This window comes from Penicillium daleae, assembly GCF_028827525.1.
Source record: "Penicillium daleae strain IBT 16125 chromosome Unknown utg000007l_segment0_segment0, whole genome shotgun sequence".
NCBI classification, from domain to species: Eukaryota; Fungi; Ascomycota; class Eurotiomycetes; order Eurotiales; family Aspergillaceae; genus Penicillium; species Penicillium daleae.
In genome coordinates, this window is record NW_026623155.1 from 2,936,817 (window position 1) to 2,955,371 (window position 18,555).

Sequence of the window (18,555 nt, forward strand, 5' to 3'; positions counted from 1 at the left end):
GACCAATATGCAGGTAGCAATTGTAGTACCATCCGTATTGCCCCGGCAGCGGGGCAAGGATGGATAAGAAATGGGGCCAGCCGGATAGTGAGACGGTATTTTCAGAACGTTAATTGATCGACATCTTCGGGATGCGATCTGATCAATCCTGGGCCATGAAATGCATAGTAAGCCGAGAATGACGGTGGCCTTGTGGCGGGGAGTTTTGAGTCCTCTGTGGACTATGGTTTGGCGGAGTTTCCAGTGGTGCAGGCTATGGCAAGACAGTCGCTCACTAATCGCGATTGGCAAGCTTGGGGAATAGCGAGCGATTTACTATGAGCACATCGCTTTTAGACACCCGTCCCGGGGAAAGCGGTATTATTCTTGCTCAAAACGACCATGCCGCGTTCGCGCGCGATATAGCCCTTCATAAGACCCTGCAATTGATGAACGGGTAAAATCAGTCAATTTGTCTCAACATTCTCGAAGGTACGGGTTACTGACCTTGTAAATGAGGTTTGCTAACAAGCACTCGACCTCGTCAATATCCACCCGTGTTCGACTAGTTGCGTGTGTACCAATTCTCAACGCAGCCGCAAACTCAGCCACGGGCACACGGGTTCGCCGAATAGGTGGCTGGCCATCCTTGGGCTCTTCAAATCCACCAGCAATGAACACTTTCCGGAACAAATTGCGCAAGGCAATGTCACGTCCACGCTCCAGCGGGAGGTAGATACGTCGCTTGACAAATTCTGCTTCCCCCGCAGACATCGCCTGGTCGAAGCCAACGAGGTCACCCTTGCGGATGCAATTGGACAATGGGCGGAAGAGCTGTTCTAAACGGGGGAATGGTGCAAGGAGTTGATTGCTGGGGAGAGTGTGGGTAGTGACCAGGTGGCAAGGAATCAAGTATGTGAGGATCAGCCTAGAAGACATGTGAGCTACAGTCGTAGTGTGAAGAAGAGAATTTTACTCACTCTCGATTCTTGTAAGCATCACGATGGCACATTCTCCAAGCAGTGGTGAGGTGTTCTTCGGCCTGGAAGAGTGACATCGTATTAGACTTGGTCTCTCTGTCTCTCAGCCAAAAATGATTCCATACCTGTGTGTAATGCTCATCCAAGAAGTGGATAACTCCGAGATAGTATTCAAATGTGACGACGTGGGACTTTGGAAATGCGTCAAGTGGTGGCAGCTCATGGGATTGCGCGTTGATAGCCCGGAGCAAGTTCTTTGTAAGGCCAACCGAGTTGATCTATATCAAGTTAGTAATCGCGAGTGGCAGAGTATTGGTGAAGGCTGGGCATCTCACCTTGAAGTATGTCTTGAACAGCAGGTTGGTGGTCTCATAGATACCCCACTTCCGCGACTCCTCAATGGGGGCGCTACATCGATCAGCATTGATACAACTCTAAAATATAGGTATCGACTTACCGATCACTCAAACATAGGGTGAACATCCGATTGATAATTCGGGCTGCCTCCTCTAGGTTCGCATTCTTCTCCACATCCACTGCGAGATCATCCTGGAAACCAAAGCCCGAGGACCCCTGTGCCGCAACCTCCAAGTCTGCCTTGATCGCAAAGGTTCGCAAGAACTTGCCGACCGTATACAAACACGGCAGTGTCCATGCAGGGAGTCCATTCGAGCCGGCGTAACCTTTGATAAGAGCATTGGCAACCTTCTTCCAGGCAGTGAAGATAGCGGTTGCACTAGCCCCAGGGTGCTGGCCCTCACACTTGAGCACCTCCCCCACAGCTTCCCAGTATGCCGCGAAGATGTCAACCCAAGCACTTTGTTCGGCTTTTGGTACTTTTAGGTTCTTGCCGTGGAACAGGTTGGATTGGAGGTCTTTGGTGAGGTATTGGATGTTCGTGTACTGGTAAAAGGACCGCAACCGGTCTGGGTCGTTCGAGGTCGCAATTGGCGTCAAGACCGCGGCGAGATCCGGGCCTGAAGCAATGCTGTAGGCATCACGAAACTCGTTGGCCAGCTGCATGATTCGATAACCCGGCGGCGGGCAGAAAATCACGAGCGTTTGAGGAGTTCGTGGGGAAGAGCGCGCTTAAACTGGGCAAGGTACTCGAACTGTCGATGAAGCAGTAAGCTATCCAGTCGCGGTACACTTGGGTTGCGTCGATGCATGGCAGGCCGTGTGGGGCAGACTGTGGCCGTGCAAGCAAATGTGGCGGTGAAGCCCTCCCCCCAAAGCCCCAATTGTGGCTCGTGCAATATTTGCCCGATTCGGTTAGCGTTATTGGAAGGGCCTCCACTCGCTTAACCGAAGGGCGGTAGCCCTAAGCACATTGCAACCACAATCTTTGATTTCTCTCCCGACGGCACCACTAACGACTCAACCACCACAGCGACAATCACAGTATGTGCTGCCCCTATTTGATCGTTTGAGAGACCACTGCTGACATTTATCATTATAGATGGGTAAGTGACGTTTTTCGATATTCCAGCGATTTCCTCGAGACGACTACGGTGTGTGCGATACGGTCCGGCGAAATTCCATGCATATCGACAACGTCGACGACGACACGAGATGTTTGAAGGAAAGTCGAAAAAGTATGGAGGAGCCGTCATCAATTAAATCAAGAACTACTGGAATGGAGGAGTCTACCCAGCGCTGGCGGTCGAGCATACGACGGGTCTATCTCGAAATTTTCAACTCGCATCACCCACACGTCTACCCCCTTTCGTCTGTCCAAAATTCACTTCCGCAATCGCGCGCACCGTTTCATCGCCACGAGGAAATCAGCATCGGGAATCAATATTCAATACTCAATCGGAGCCATGACTGACGGATTTCCAGGGCGTCTTAACGAGTACCAGGTTATCGGGCGTCACCTGCCCACCGAGGCGAACCCCACGCCCAAGCTGTACCGCATGCGCATCTTTGCGCCCAACACCGTTGTGGCCAAGTCGCGCTTCTGGTACTTCATGGCTTCTCTCCGCAAGCTGAAGAAGTCCAACGGCGAGATTGTCAGCCTGAACACCGTATGTGGAGAGACCTGCCAATCCAGACTTTATCTCTTCGCATCCATTACTCACCCGCCCTCTTTTCATCTAGATTACCGAGAAGCGCCCCCTCAAGGTCAAGAACTTCGGTGTCTGGCTCCGCTACAACTCGCGCTCCGGTACCCACAACATGTACAAGGAGTTCCGTGAGATGTCCCGCACTGAGGCCGTCGAGGCTCTCTACCAGGACATGGCTGCCCGCCACCGTGCTCGCTTCGGTTCCATCCACGTACGTTTCGACCCTTGCATGAAACAATGATGAGGTCAAAAGTACTAACGATCTTTCCATACAGATCCTGAAGGTTGTTGAGGTCACCGATGCCGACAGCATCCGCCGCCCCTACATCAAGCAGCTCCTCACCAAGAACCTCAAGTTCCCCCTGCCCCACCGCTCCGCCAACCCGGGCAAGAAGCTGTTCTCTTACTCTCGTCCCTCCACCTTTGCTTAAATGTGATGTTTTGGGGTTTTCGGGAATGGAGTGTGAGGATGAAATTACTGCGATATGGCCAATAGCATGCATGAAAGATACTGGTCGCGCGGAAAACGGCCTGTGTGTACCCAGTAATGGGAGATGGTTTGGATGTCGCTAGTCCCGTGTAGTGGCGTCCGAGGATAAATTCAAAAAATCATCGGGTTCAAGTTCAATCTTGTGCAACCAGTCCAGTAGTCTGATCGAATTGGAGTATGTCGGATCTTCATACCCGCTATGTATGCGACAGCTATGGTGAAGCAGTCTAGACCGGCCATATAGTACATGTATTCTTACACCATTGATTGTCTCTCTAGCTGCTGCCTGCCCTTGAGTCTCAATTGCCAGGTTCTACAGGCCGATACTTCGGGGGTTCAACATGCCCGAGTCCGAGCCCGAGCTCCCGGGAAGTCTGGAGAGGTTTCTAAGCATGGGCGGGTCCCAGAGTATCAGGAATCTCCAATCCGCCACGAAAACTGGAGAGAATTAGTACATTAAACCGAATAATAGTGGATCGTTAGATAGAGTCAGCTCCATCAAGAATGCAAGAGCCGAATTCGTGATATGCCCTGCATCAGGAACCGCTATTGCGTCATTGCGCTGGGGGTTGAACAGCCGAGAGTCCTGTCCGCCTGAATTCCGATTTCTTCCCCCTCTGCTCCTCCAAACAAAGCCCTCATCTTTCCCATCCCCAATTGCTAAACCATCCGTTCAATTCAAAGTCACCATGTTCGCTCGCCAGACTTCCCGCTGTGCGCAGCCTCTGAAGCAGGTAAGTCTCGCGCTGGTCCTTCAATTGTCCATGGAAAGAGCAAAAAAAAAACAAAGAAATCACTCTAACGGCTTGCTGCGTAATCTCTAGAGCTTCCGCAAGTACTCTGCTGAGGGCGCCCCCAAGGTCGCCGAGTCTGCTCCCAAGAAGTCGAACCTCACCCCTATCTACGTCGCTGTCGGTCTCGCCGGTGTCGGTGCTGGTCTCTACCGTTACAGCAGCTCCAGCTCCAGCCCTGCTGCGATCAAGCTCGAGGACCGGCCCAAAGTCTTCACCGGCGACTGGGTGGACCTCAAGCTTGCCAACATTGAGATTCTGAGCCACAACACTAAGCGGTTCCGCTTTGAGTTTGACGACAAGGAGGCTGTCTCTGGTCTTCCTGTTGCTTGTTCGTTTTACCCTCCCCTTCGTGCAGGTCCCCTCCCCTGCTAACACCCAAACTATAGCTGCTATCCTGACCAAGTACAAGCCCGAGGGTGCCGAGAAGGCTGTTCTCCGTCCTTACACTCCCACCAGCGATGAAGGTGAGACCCTATCTCGCGCTTAGTGTCTTTCAATTCGCTTCAATTCTGACCCCACGCCTAGATACCCCCGGCTACCTCGAGCTCGTGGTCAAGGCCTACCCCGGTGGCCCCATGTCCGAGCACCTCCACTCGATGAACGTCAACCAGCGCCTGTCGGTTAAGGGCCCCCTCCCCAAGTACCCGTGGGAGGCCAACAAGCACGACCACATCTGCCTGATCGCCGGTGGCACCGGCATCACGCCCATGTACCAGCTGGCGCGCCATATCTTCAAGAACCCCGAGGACCGCACCAAGGTGACTCTGGTCTTCGGCAACGTCAGCGAAGACGACATCCTGCTGAAGAAGGAGCTGCACGAGCTGGAGAACACCTACCCGCAGCGCTTCCGCGCCTTCTACGTGCTGGACAACCCGCCCGAGGGCTGGGCCGGTGGCAAGGGCTTCATCACCAAGGAGTTGCTGAAGACTGTGCTGCCCGAGCCTAAGGAGGAGAACATCAAGCTGTTTGTTTGCGGCCCGCCTGGCATGTACAAGGCTATTAGCGGTGGCAAGGTCAGCCCCAAGGACCAAGGTGAGTTGACCGGTCTCCTGAAGGAGCTGGGTTACAGCAAGGAGCAGGTGTTCAAGTTCTAGACGGACTTGACTTGGGCGTGCCGATTGTACTTGAATTGTAGAATAGATTCTGTCCGGTCGCGAGGGCGGAGGTGAGAGGGTAGTCGCATACAAAAACAAGCGATGTACATTGATGCATTGGTCACCCGTTTTGGGTGGGCGCGTATTGTGATCCAGATTCTTTTCCCCGCCCGTTGTCTATGCGATGGTGGTTTTGATGCCATAGAATATCTGCGAAATATATTTGTACCATTTAAGTGATATTTTATGTGTATTTTAGTGTTTCAAGTTAGATGGTGGTACTTAGAACTGGATCTAAGTGGTCGTTGGACTCGCTCGGGGCTGATATATATCACCGCTACCTCAGGTAGAATCGAAGAGACCGTCGTGGTTTCGTTGTTACAGATCGATTTGGAATATCCAATGAATAGAACGAGTTCAATGAATTAAGTATAAATACCAGGGTATATTCTATAAAACCATGATGGATACAAGCTACAATATATCACATCTCTCGGCTCAAAGCCCCGCGCCCAGAGGTACCCCAGGTAGGTTGGATTGGTACCTATAGTCGTAGGTGGTGGGTGGTAATGGAACCAAGACAAGTCCTTATGTCACGGGGGGATTTCCAGGTTGGGGGATTAGGTACCTGGGGTCTAGGTAGGCTTACTGTCGCCCTCCAGGTTCTAACTTCTGGAATGGGGGAAGGAGAGAAAGGAAAATAATCGAACCAGGTTTAGGTCTGGAATGATCGCATGACCCAAAGATGAGTTGGGGGGGGAACACAGTCGTTAAAGTGTTAAACTATGCGCCCGTGAAGAAGAGGGGGCAGGGGGGGTTCAGCTGGGCTCGACCATTGGGGGCAGCCAGCCTAAGCCTAAAGCAGCCATGGGCGGGTAACTGGACGTCGCACCTGCCGGGGGTGGTGCTCAGGCTCAGCAGTCTCTTGGGGGGAGGGGGGCAGTGTTTCGGGGGGCATGTTTGGGTGTGGCCAGGGTTGGTGGTCACTGGTCACTGGGTCACGGTATGAGTGACAGGCACGGGCACGGCGCTCGGTATTTAGTGGCCCTACTTCCCCCCTCCGAGCCGAAAGGTCTTCCCTAATTCCTGTCCATTCTCCCCCCCCCCCAAACTCCCAAAGCTCCTAACCTGCTTTCCTTTCTTTCTTCCCCCCCCCAACCCTCCCACCAAATTTTCTTTTCTCTTAACCCCCCTCCCCCCCCAAGTCTTCCCTCCCACCACCACCACCGCCACCACCACCACCATCACCCACCACCCACACCACTCATCATGACCGCGAAGCACGATTCCGAGGCCACCGTAGCCGTCAACGTCGAGGAGTTGCGTAACTCCAAGGATGCAGTAAGCCATTATTTCCTCTTAATTCTCATCTTCCTATGCCTTTTTTTCGCGCCTGTTTTCCTCGGTCGCGTTGCTTGTCCTCATGGAGCCGCCGCTCCCGTCGGCGCGCTTCCCAACGCGTCGCATATCAACAGAGCTTCCACATTCCCGCGTACAAGCTCTGTAGCTCGAACTGAGCTTGGATACTTGGTCGCAAGGTTATTCTGTGGCTACCCCAAGCTTTGTTATTTATTATTTCCATCTGGTGTGGGCAGCGCGTCGCCGAGGGACCCTGGCCATCCCGTGCGTGTCATGTTTCCCGCAGTAAAACCCTCCGGCCTGCTTAGCCGCCGACCCCCGAATCCAGCCCCCCGCCTCCGCCCCCCAGCATATTTTGTTACCTTTTTTGATGAACCCTTAAAATCTTATTCATCATTTGGACCTTTTCAACTCATCGCTTAGAGCAATGATTTCTGCCATGCCAACATGTCACTAACAATCCACTCTAGGTTATCATGCGCCTCATGGCTCTGCAATCCTACATTGCCGACCTGAGCAAGGCCTACGTGGAGCACGTCAACAATGTTATCACCGGTGGCCCTGCTACCATCGACATTCCTGCCATGCCCACTGGTCTGACCTACCACGCAGAGCCTACCCGCGCCGCGAGCCCCAGCCTCAAGGTCGAGGCTGGCGCTCTGAAGAAGCGCAAGCGTGCGCCAGTGGACCCAAATGCGCCCAAGCGTGCTCTGACTCCGTACTTCCTGTACATGCAGCAGAACCGCACCAAGATCGCTGAGGATCTGGGTGGTAGCGCCAAGCCTAAGGATGTTGCCGACGAGGGAACTCGTCGCTGGCAGACCATGGATCCCAAGGAGAAGGAGCTCTACAAGTCGCAGTACCTCGAGAACTACGAGGCATACAAGGTTGAAATGGCCGCTTACAAGGCCGGTCGCAAGACGGGCGATGACGATGCTGCCAATGACCAACTCCAGGCTGGTATTATCGCGCACGCAGAGTCCGAGTCTTCCGACTCGGAGACCTCCGAATCTGAAGAGGAAGAGGTGGAGGAGTCCCCTTCTCCCCCTCAGCCCGTCAAGCAGAAGACCCCTCCTAAGAGTGCCGGTGCTAAGCGCCGTCGTAGCGATGTCAAGGCCGTGAAGGAGGTGGCCGAGTCTCCCGTTAAGCCAGCTTCACCCGTGAAGAAGGGCCGCAAGGCCGCGGAACCTGCCTCGGTCAAGTCTACCCCTGCGGAGACCAAGCGCAAGACCAAGAAGCGCAAGAGTGAGGCTTAAATGAGGGGGTGGAGGTAAATTTGTGAGCAAGAGGCGAGGATATATGAAGTGATCTGTTGGATGTGTTTTCGGGTTATCTACGAAGGATGTCTCGTTTCACCATTCTGTCTTTGCAAGTCTTGGGACTTTAATCTGATGACGAGGGCGTTTGTGTCAAAAAGTGTCTTTATGGGGCCTGTGACTTGAATGGGGATTTACCGTTTGATTTTCCACTTTGTACTTGTTTCTGGCTGTCTAGCGGTCTTTATACTTTTCCCGTTGCTTACTTCCGGGCCCATCCTTAACTATACATCGAGCGGGGCGATCCGAACCAGCCTCGCGCAATGGCCCTACCGGACGGAGTACAGTAGTATGTACTCCGTAGATAACATCCCAAGATGCCACCAATAAGACGTCCCATTCATCGCTCCTTTGTCGTCCCCTCATCATGCACTCTCCCACTAGCAACCCAGTCACCAACTGCCCATTCCGCTTAGCAACGCCGTGACTAACACGGCCGAGCGCCGGCCCTGGCCCATCAGCGCCTCGCCCAATCGCCCACCGGCGAGCTTCTTATCTCTTGGCCCCAGCTCTTATCGCAGGCCCGGCAGTCGAGGGGGAAAAGAAAAAAAGATAACCCGAGATGAAATATTAAGAGGAAACGACAAACTCCCGACTCATCCCACCCCCACATTCCATTTCTATCTCATTATTCTCCTTTTCCTTCTCCCCTTCGTGTCCTGATGGGATATTGAGAGATTTACCCATTTCAATCCCTTCCCTTCCCCTTTGATTCCCGCGTGGTATATCATATTGTACTCTCTACTGTATTGTCTTTCTACCCCTCACCCATCCCACCCGCCCCCTCCCGATAACGGTCCCCTGCTGCTGTACGCCAAGCTCCGGGTTCCACCTGCGCTATGCAGCTTGTTCCGAGAGAGGTAGGGTTTTGAACGAGGAGTCAGGGATTGGCCGCGACGACAATGACGATGATGATATGATGCTGATCTGCTTCGCGTGTTTTATAGCTTGACAAGCTCACGATCGTGCATCTGGGGTTCCTGGCGCAGCGTCGTCTAGCGAGGGGTGTTAGGCTGAATCATGCTGAGGCTGTGGTACGTTTTTGGAAAACCCCCGGATTGCGATTGCGATTGCGATTCAGAGTGATGCCTGTGTTTGTCTATTTGCTGGGATATTGTGGCTGACAAGAGTTGTTTTTGGGCTGTACCTTGCAGGCGTTGATTTCGAGTGTTTTACATGAGGTATGATTTGCACCATTTTTTTGGCGATTGAACTTGTGCTGGCTATGCGCTATGCGCTATGCGTCCTATGCCAGAATAGAAGCACTAGGCTAACAATCTGCTGATACTAATAGCTCATTCGCGATGGCCACTACTCCGTCGCTGATCTTATGTCCATCGGCAAGACGATGCTAGGTCGCCGACACGTCCTGCCTTCCGTCGTGGCTACCCTGGTCGAGCTCCAGGTCGAGGGTACATTCCCGACTGGTACGTACCTGGTCACGGTGCACCATCCGATTAGTAGTGATGAGGGCGATCTGGAGCGTGCGCTGTATGGGAGTTTCTTGCCCGTTCCTCAGCGGGAAGCGTTCCCTGATCCGGATCCTGAGGATTATGTGCCTGAGAAGATGCCTGGCGCCGTGATTCCGGCTAAGCATGCGCGGATTGTGTTGAATGATGGGCGGAAACGAATTCGGTTGAAGGTCATGAGTAAGGGTGATCGGCCGATTCAGGTACGTAACAGACGCATGCTGTGTAGGGCAGTTGGTTTGTTAGGGGAGAGTACAAAGCTGACGGATCATTTGATATCGCTAGGTCGGATCGCATTATCACTTCATCGAGACGAATCCTCAATTGCACTTCGACCGCTTGCAAGCCTACGGCTTCCGCCTCGATATCCCCGCCGGCACATCTATCCGTTTCGAACCCGGAGACACCAAGACCGTTACCCTAGTCGAGATCGCGGGCAACAAGATTATCCGCGGAGGCAATTGGCTGGCCAACGGGCCCGTGGATTTCAGTCGGGCTGATGAGATTGTCGCCAAGCTGCAGGCGGCCGGGTTCGCGCATGTCCCGGAACCGACGGCGGATAGCGCGCTGACTACCGGGTTCTCGATGGAGCGTGAGGCGTACTCGCGCATGTTTGGTCCTACGACGGGTGATTTGGTGCGCCTGGGTTTGACCGACTTGTGGGTTCAGGTCGAGAAGGACATGACCAGTTACGGTGATGAGTGTACCTTTGGTGGAGGCAAGACTCTGCGAGAAGGTATGGGACAGGCATCTGGACGTTCGGCGGCGGAGTGCGTGGACACGGTGATTACCAGTGCTTTAATCATCGACTATACTGGCATCTACAAGGCCGATATTGGTATCAAGGATGGTATGATTGTTGGTATTGGAAAGTCTGGCAACCCGGATGTCATGGACGGAGTGCACCCGGACTTGGTGGTGGGCTCATCTACGGATGTGATTGCTGGCGAGAACAAGATTGTCACGGCTGGTGGTTTCGACACGCATATCCATCTGATTTGCCCGCAGCAAGTCGATGAAGCGCTGGCATCTGGTATTACCACCTTCCTTGGCGGCGGTACCGGTCCCAGCACTGGTTCAAACGCAACGACTTGTACCCCGGGACCTTATCACCTCAAGAACATGATGCAAGCCTGCGACAGCCTCCCCATCAACATCGGCATTACGGGTAAAGGCAATGATTGTGGCGTTATCAGCATTGAAGAGCAGATCAAGGCTGGCGCTGCCGGTCTCAAGCTCCACGAAGACTGGGGGTCTACTCCCGCAGCCATTGACAACTGTCTGGCCGTCTGCGACGAATACGACGTGCAATGCATGATCCACACAGACACACTCAACGAATCCGGTTTCGTCGAGCAAACAATTGAAGCCTTCAAGGGCCGTACAATCCACACCTATCACACCGAAGGTGCCGGCGGCGGCCACGCTCCTGACATTATCTCAGTCGTTGAGCACCCGAACGTCCTCCCCAGCAGCACAAACCCAACCCGTCCCTTCACCCTCAACACACTCGACGAACACCTCGACATGCTAATGGTCTGCCACCATCTATCCAAGAACATCCCCGAAGACGTCGCCTTCGCGGAGAGCCGCATCCGCGCCGAGACCATCGCCGCCGAAGACGTCCTGCACGACATCGGCGCAATCAGCATGATGTCCTCCGACTCACAGGCCATGGGCCGCTGCGGCGAAGTCATCCTGCGCACCTGGCACACCGCGCACAAGAATAAGGTGCAGCGTGGAAAGCTTGAGCAGGACCAGGACTCGGATAATGATAATTTCCGGGTGAAGCGGTATATTAGCAAGTATACGATTAATCCGGCGCTGGCGCAGGGTATGGCTCATCTTATTGGGAGTGTGGAGGTGGGCAAGGTTGCGGATTTGGTGTTGTGGAAGCCTAGCAATTTTGGTACGAAGCCGGTGCAGGTGTTGAAGAGTGGGATGATTGCTGTTGCAGAGATGGTATGGTTTTCCTTTCCCCTTTCCTTCAGGGGGGTTGTTTCCCGCAATTGTTTACGGCGTGCGTTATTAACTGGTGTATAGGGTGATCCTAACGCTTCGATCCCGACTATCGAGCCGATGATTGTTCGACCCATGTTCGGTGTATGTTTTTGTTTTCTCTTCCACTCAAGTTGTCGACTGTGCTGATGATGAATAGGCCCGTCTGCCGAGTACTTCGATCATGTTCGTCTCGCAGGCTTCTATCGACAATGGCACTGTGCAGAGCTATGGTCTGCGCAAGCGCATCGAGGCCGTTAAGGGATGCCGTACTGTTGGCAAGAAGGATATGAAGTTCAACGATGCGATGCCCAAGATGAAGGTTGATCCGGAGAGTTATGTAAGTTGGATTTTAGTCCTCGATGAAGGGATGGTGCTTGTACTGACGTTTGTGATTCTAGACCGTCGAGGCTGATGGCATGCTGTGTGACGCGGAGCCTGCAACCGAGTTACCGCTGACACAGGCGTACTACATCTTCTAAGCTTTCAGTTTGGAGCTGAAGCTGGAAGCTGTGCGATGTTAAGCGCTGGCTTGCGGTCCATGCCCTGGACGTCTGTCTCTGTCTTAGTTCGGAGCTTCTCTCTCTTTCTCGTTGTTGACTATCTTGCCATTATTTATCACCCCCTGCATTGCCTGGTTTTTATATACCTCTCGAGCGTCTACTTATTCTGGGCGTTTCGTTTGTTTCGTCATAGCAAGAGAGCGCATTGTCTTGTGCTTTTGGATCTGTTTGTGTTTGTGATTTGGTAGTTACGAAAGTGATGACTTCTTTCTACATTATTTACATCTTGAAGTACTGTATTCTTATTTTTGACCTAAACTGTAAACGTCAGTAGATGGCTAATATTTCTATCTTAATCCTCCATTCTACTACTACTTTATTGAGGGCCCTTAAGGTTACTGGCAAGACAACCCGATCGATCGATCAGCACCAGCCCCGCGAATTCCTTCGCTGTCCAACATCAAAAGTCCATCCAACAGCCCCTATTCATTTTCCAATATATATCCCTATACATCTATACCTTGTTCAAATACATCCTCCATATCCCCAAACCACTACGCCTCCAAACCCAACCACCAACCCAAAACCACCGCCCCATCCATCGACATCGACTTCCTCGCCGGTACCTGGTACGTCACCCACTCCAGCCTACCTCTCTGGAAAAACAAACGCAACGTCACAATCACTTACACGCCTATACCTCCCACTGCCACCACCAAGATAGCAGCTAGCAGTGGTAATGACACCAAGCTAGACGACCTAGTCCGATATCAATCCCGCGACGCATCAAAACCTAAAATCCACAGCGTACGCGGGATAGATACGCCCTCGCGGTCGAACCGGGGGGCGTGGGATTGGCGTGGGAAGGGGTGGTTGGTGATTGCGTCGTCGCATTGGGAGATATTAGGGTTTGGAAACGACATTCACCCCGAGAATGGGACTGGAACTGGAACTGGAACTGAAGGGCAAGAGGAGGGAAATATGTGGGTAGTGACGTATTTTGCAAAGACGTTGTTTACACCGGCTGGGATAGATGTTTATTCGAGGCAGAAGGACGGGGTGAAGAGGGAGATTTTAGAGAGGATTTTAGGGGCTTTGAGGGGGTTGGGGGTGCCGGAGATTGGGGGGCTTGTTGATGGGGTTTTTGAGATTCCGAGGGATTGATTTAGGAGGGTACAGATCGGGTGTAGTAGTTGGTGGTTCGCTTTTGATAATACTGGACTGTTTGTGGTAGTGTTCATCTATCTACACTATGTGGATAATGAGATATTGACATAGATGGTCAACGGATTAGTGCTCAATTGACCAGTTGAGCTTGCCATGTACAGCACCCAACTTAGTTAAAGCAATTCGCCGAAATGTTACCTGCCGGCCAGCTCAGACCCGCCGGATTTCGCCGGTTCTCAGGACGTTGGCCGAGAATCCACTTCGGAAGCATCCGATTTTCTGCGTAGATTGGATGCTCGAATATGGATTCTAAGCGGGAAAGGCCGAGAAATACGTTTTCTAGCAGGAAACTACTGGGCCAAGCCCTTATGTAGTACATTTAGATCGTGAATATGTACTAGTCGTCATATGTACTAGTTTGGATATCATTTTCGTTGATGCGCTGGGGACTGGCTATCGAGGATTGAAATAGAAACCCCAGGCCTAAATCATAAATCATCAATCATGATGTAGAGCGATTTTTGATGGCTCTTGCAAGCTTGTGATTTTGCGTCTCCATGCAGGTCCTTCTGGGTAGACCTAACACTCAACGAATAATCAACAGGCGACAGGAAACCCGGGATGTGAAGAATCACACCCCTAGCTACAACCGTCAAGCCCGTCAATCATCCATCGCAATGTCTAGATCTCTGAAGTCCAACCAACACAGTGGGGCGGAGACAGGAACTATTGCAACCGGCTTATCCACTATCCACCATCCACCATCACCGGTCATCACACCGGGACCAGGCACATCCCATGAACAATTGCTTGGTTTGGCATCAATCACAGCTCCATCTCCTCCTCAGCGTGATTGTCACCAGCCGAAGTGATCATCCCAGCCCAGGCGGAGAAACTGTCCTCAGTGGCGGCAAGATATGCCTCGACTCGAGCGCGTTTCTGCGATGCTGAGGGTATCTCCTTTCGCTGCTGAGCGTCTAGCTCTTCCAGTCGCTCGCGAGTCAGATTTCCAGAGTGTGAAGATGTCAGGGACGGGGCCAAGATGGACTCGGGAATTGAAGCCTGGCTTTGCAGGGTATTCGAAGTCGGCTCGGCGGGCGATTGGACATGCGAGGATGAGCTTCCCTGGACTTGCCCTGATCCAGTAGTGGGGCGCTTGGGGATCATAAACGGAGTCCATTTAGTTAGCGATTTCTTGGTCTCAGCGCTCTCTTTCACTTGCTTCTCCTTCTTTTGCTTGTCGGTCTTGGAGGCGTCTGCACCGTCTAGGCCACCGAACCAGGTGGGAGGGAGTGGTCCCACTTGCATCTCCGAGGGATCGGTCTGTCCTTGAAGATACTCATGAGCGCGTTGAATTTCGTCACGCTTCTCTTTGACGCCATCAGGAGTGGTCGGACCACAAACCTGGGGCGGTTTGTTAGTCAGGCCCGGCTCTGCAATTGGGAGCGACGAAAAGTCGTGCTCGACGTTTGCAAAAAGAAGCCATTGGTTGTTCATCCTCCGTAGACTTTCATATCCCAACTGCCCCAGAGCATTGTGAGGCTGCGGGTCCTCAGGAGGATCACCAACGGGAGCAGGCTCTGGGAATCCATTGAGTTCATGATTCTCCCGGGCTTCTAATTCGACCGCCCAAGCCTTATTTGTCTCCTCAACTTGAACCTCACGGTTCTTGATGCCCTTAGAGTCATGAGTTCGACCAGTAAGCAGATGGCCAAAGAATTCGTCGACAAGATCCTTTCCTCCCGACACGTCGCGGTCGTCAACCACACAGGCATGGATATCCTTGGGCTTGAAGACGCTAATGAGATGACACAGCTCAGAGTACGAGGAGTGCCGTGCGTAGGGGAAACGCTGTGATAATGGTGAGTGAGAGAAATTTCGGCAGTTAGCGAAAGATACAGGAGAGACTCACGATAACCTTGCTTCGAGGCATGCCAACGACTTTTGCTTCGTCCTCTGCAGCCATATCTCTATTGTACTGGAGGACATGGTGCACAAGAAGGCACGCGAGCTCATGGAGAGAGATATTTTCATCCACAGAGATACCATACTTGCTGAGTGAGAGTCTGCCTCCGTAGGTCTCGAAGTCATTGAGTAACCTGCATGCCAATTCGGTCTGGAGCTCCTCACTGGAGAATAGCATGCAGTCATGACATTGTTGCACTAGATCTTTGGCTTTCATCTTCGGCGTAAATTCAAGTTCCTGTCGCATGTACACATCGCCTGAGCCACCTCCAGCGCCCATGTCGGGCACTTCGAAACCATCCTTCTCGCGCATCAAGAACGGCCTGATGTGAACGGTGTCGGGATGAGCGGCGATACCACATGGAGGCACACATAAGTGAATGCGAGCGTCACCGCTTTCGTTGGTGAGGCATCCTGGGATGATATCGTTGCCCAGTCTGAACCCATTGTAGGCCGCAGACTCATCGATCCCTCTGCTGGCCTGGCCAAGAGACTGATAGAGCCCCAATTGATATGCGTCGGGATGAACCTGGTGATACGAGTTAGTGAAAATAAGCTTGAATTTATACGAAAAATACAGAAGAGGCTGGCGGAGTTTACCTTTGTTCTCAGTGCAGCAGCAAGTGTCAGCCAGACCTCTTCATAGCCAAATGTCCAGGCTCCGAGGTGGAAGACCGTTTGTGGGGAATAGCCCTGGACCTTTTTCAAGAGCTCTGCAATGCCCTCGGCTTTGGAGCCGAATGTCTCCGGAGGTACACCGGCATGGCGCAGGTACGTAGTATCGAGATACATGTTATCGAGCTGTTTGCCAGCCAGCGTGTATGGAATCAGAAATGGGTTCCGAATCAGGCTATTGACCCACCATTTCTCCGCTATTATCCTGTTAGTTTGAGAGTCGAGTTAGAATTGGTGTACAAGGCCACTGACCTCGGATGTCGCCGGTGTAGAGGATTGTCTTGTCATTGCCCTCAATGAGCAACATGACACTCCCGGGGCAATGATTGGCATCGATAAGAGTGACACGAATTTTCTTGATTGGGGTGAGCTCAATCTCCGTAGGGGTATTCAACGGAATTGGGCGCTGAACCAAGTTAGTAAGAAACGAGCCGCTAAATCCCAAAGACTTTCAAGGGTTCTGCGCGCATGACCACTCGATACTTACCAACAGTTTATTGAGATGTTTGTAGGTCACCTCGCGAGCTTCTAGAATCCGCTTCTCGAAATTAATGCGATGGGGGAATTTCTCAAGCCGCAACAGGAGCTATGTCAATTTTGGTCAGTTGGCCCGCCTCGAGCCCGTGTCAGGATAAAAATGGCGGACATTGGAACTGACCTCGCGCGTGGTCGGAGAACAGTAGATGAATGGCGCTCGGAAGGACTCGAGGCCCTGGAGATGATCAGTGTGCACATGGGTGAGGAAGCAAGCCAAAGGTGGTGGACGATCATCGCTCTTCCGAAAGTAGTCGACTTGATGGTGATGATGATGCTCATCTCAGCTTTAATGTTTCACTCGGTTCCATGGGGTTGTCATACTTACCCTGGATGTCCGGGAACTCTAGAATCAGCCTGGTCAGCCGGGGAGTGTCTGAGGGTCGTTAGAGAAAGACCAAGGAGGGGGTTGCTTACCTGCAAGAACCCCATTAAAGGTTGACATGACGGGGCCGGGGCTTGGGACTAGCCTGGTAGGCTAGTGCCAGGCGGGTGTTGGATGTGTTGTTCCTTGGAGAGTGGAGTGGCTGTGATGCGAATCCACCGAGTCCAGCTGGCGGTGCAGTGGTCGTGCAGGAGGGACAACAGCAAAGTGCCATGTCAACGTGGTGGAGGGGGGGCGTTTGTGTTGCCGTTTGAGACGCGCTTGCTTAGTCGGCGAGAGATGGTGCGATGGATGGGACGGTGGTGGATGAGTCGTCCAAACAAAACGGTGGTTTTTTTTTTTTTTTGGTTTTCTCGTGACATTTCCTGTCTCTCTCGCGCGCTCTCTCTCCATTCTCACGTCTAACTCCGCCTCCGCGTCCTTCATTCTTTCTCTTGCACTCCTTTACTCCTCCCCCTACTCCCTTCCTTCTTAGTCTATTTCAGTCGTTCTCGTGAATCTTCTCTGGTTTTTCGTTTCTTTCCTCTCCTCCGCCTCCATCTTCTATCGGTGTAATCCTCTATATGACTTGTTCTCCCCCCACCAGCATCTAGACCGCCCCACTGTCGGGAGTTGTCAGGACTCAGGATCCCAAAGGACTCTCTCCATTGACAACGAGAGGGGCGGCTCGCCTGAGTGCCTGAATCGTGTCGTTTCACTCCTGCAGCTGAGCGCTGCCCAGGAGAATTTTCGGTTTCTTTTCCTTTTACCTATCTCCCCTCTTCCCTCTCCCTAACTCCCGTCTGCCATCGCCCTCAGAATGCGGAAGCCATCGCTCACTGAGATTGTGTACGAGACGCTCTTCCCTCGTCAGCGCTCTGGTGACCCTGGGTCCTTTGCCGCCCACATCACTCGTAACCTTGTCCCGGAGGTGCGAGTGGAAACAAATTCTTTCTATGGACCCCTCGACTGCATTGAAGCCCAATATCCGGGCTTGGACTATGCCTATCCACCCCACCGCGTCCGACTCAGCCGCTTCCAATGGCACCGCCGCCTGTTCCGCGCATTCGATGAACTCAAGCTGACTGAAGAGGAAATCTTGGACCTATGCTGCTGGGAGGGCACCAAGTCCGCGCGCAACCGCTATGAGTTGGAGGAAGGCATCACAGTGCGGGACACGACTGGCGATGCGACCCGCGTTGCAACACCGACCCCTCCGCCTGCAGTGACAATCCATCCTGACTTCTATACCTTGACGGAGGAGCCAGAAGAGGAGGACTACTATGACACACTCGAGACCGGGAGTGACGACACTGTACGCGCGAGCAGCTCACGTACCTCCAGTGTTCTCGCCGACTTCCCTCCCTCATTCGGCGAAGACGAGTTCAGCGACGAGGAAGTGGAGAGCTGTGGCCTGGCCCTCAACAATCGTTTGTTGGCTGCCACGGCTGCACGAGCTCAAGGTGTCAACGTGCCTGTCGATGAGGTTTACGAACAGTGGCTGAAAGATAACAACGAGCGTCGCGGCTACGGCTGGATGATGGCGGCTATTCGAGCTAACCAACCATTGGATAACCCCGAGGCCGCAACCTCATCATCACCCTCTAGCCCGATCACTGATGACTTTGGACCACGCGTCCAGGTGAGACAAGTAGAGGAAGCCATTCGATCTGCTAGTCTTGCGGCTGCAAGGAACGCGGCTGAAGCCCGACATGCGCGATATCCAGAGCCACCAGAGATTACAAACTATTCGTATGTGACGACACCTCGACACCATCTGAACTAGCTCCATGCAGAAGATG

At 52.9% G+C, this 18,555-nt stretch overlaps 7 protein-coding genes across 7 annotated transcripts; 5 read left to right on the top strand and 2 right to left on the bottom strand.

Annotated features, from left to right (window-relative positions):
* Positions 1-332: 332 nt before the first annotated feature.
* Positions 333-1,982, bottom strand: csn12 (the record flags this gene model as incomplete). Its single annotated transcript, XM_056911630.1, has 6 exons — positions 333-419; positions 487-907; positions 960-1,021; positions 1,085-1,237; positions 1,295-1,367; positions 1,417-1,982. 6 exons carry the CDS (start codon positions 1,980-1,982, stop codon positions 333-335), a joined length of 1,362 nt encoding a protein of 453 aa, XP_056764456.1.
* An 800-nt stretch (positions 1,983-2,782) lies between these two features.
* Positions 2,783-3,456, top strand: N7458_008249 (60S ribosomal protein eL20; the record flags this gene model as incomplete). The annotated part of the gene is made up of 3 exons (XM_056911631.1): positions 2,783-2,986; positions 3,060-3,236; positions 3,301-3,456. 3 exons carry the CDS (start codon positions 2,783-2,785, stop codon positions 3,454-3,456), a joined length of 537 nt encoding a protein of 178 aa, XP_056764457.1.
* Positions 3,457-4,204: 748 nt separating this feature from the next.
* N7458_008250 (cytochrome b5 reductase family protein) lies at positions 4,205-5,403 on the top strand (the record flags this gene model as incomplete). The annotated part of the gene is made up of 4 exons (XM_056911632.1): positions 4,205-4,249; positions 4,340-4,637; positions 4,696-4,773; positions 4,835-5,403. The coding sequence occupies 4 exons, from the start codon at positions 4,205-4,207 to the stop codon at positions 5,401-5,403; spliced, it is 990 nt and encodes a 329-aa protein (XP_056764458.1).
* Positions 5,404-6,672: 1,269 nt separating this feature from the next.
* On the top strand, positions 6,673-8,018 carry N7458_008251 (uncharacterized protein; the record flags this gene model as incomplete). The annotated part of the gene is made up of 2 exons (XM_056911633.1): positions 6,673-6,744; positions 7,233-8,018. 2 exons carry the CDS (start codon positions 6,673-6,675, stop codon positions 8,016-8,018), a joined length of 858 nt encoding a protein of 285 aa, XP_056764459.1.
* An 899-nt stretch (positions 8,019-8,917) lies between these two features.
* N7458_008252 (urease Ure) lies at positions 8,918-12,027 on the top strand (the record flags this gene model as incomplete). The annotated part of the gene is made up of 7 exons (XM_056911634.1): positions 8,918-8,938; positions 9,026-9,112; positions 9,373-9,750; positions 9,833-11,509; positions 11,591-11,650; positions 11,706-11,885; positions 11,947-12,027. The coding sequence occupies 7 exons, from the start codon at positions 8,918-8,920 to the stop codon at positions 12,025-12,027; spliced, it is 2,484 nt and encodes an 827-aa protein (XP_056764460.1).
* A 2,013-nt stretch (positions 12,028-14,040) lies between these two features.
* N7458_008253 (uncharacterized protein) lies at positions 14,041-16,834 on the bottom strand (the record flags this gene model as incomplete). Its single annotated transcript, XM_056911635.1, has 7 exons — positions 14,041-15,066; positions 15,128-15,709; positions 15,781-16,052; positions 16,108-16,261; positions 16,343-16,441; positions 16,514-16,647; positions 16,807-16,834. The coding sequence occupies 7 exons, from the start codon at positions 16,832-16,834 to the stop codon at positions 14,041-14,043; spliced, it is 2,295 nt and encodes a 764-aa protein (XP_056764461.1).
* A 739-nt stretch (positions 16,835-17,573) lies between these two features.
* Positions 17,574-18,539, top strand: N7458_008254 (uncharacterized protein; the record flags this gene model as incomplete). The annotated part of the gene is made up of 1 exon (XM_056911636.1): positions 17,574-18,539. The coding sequence occupies one exon, from the start codon at positions 17,574-17,576 to the stop codon at positions 18,537-18,539; it is 966 nt and encodes a 321-aa protein (XP_056764462.1).
* Positions 18,540-18,555: the final 16 nt, after the last annotated feature.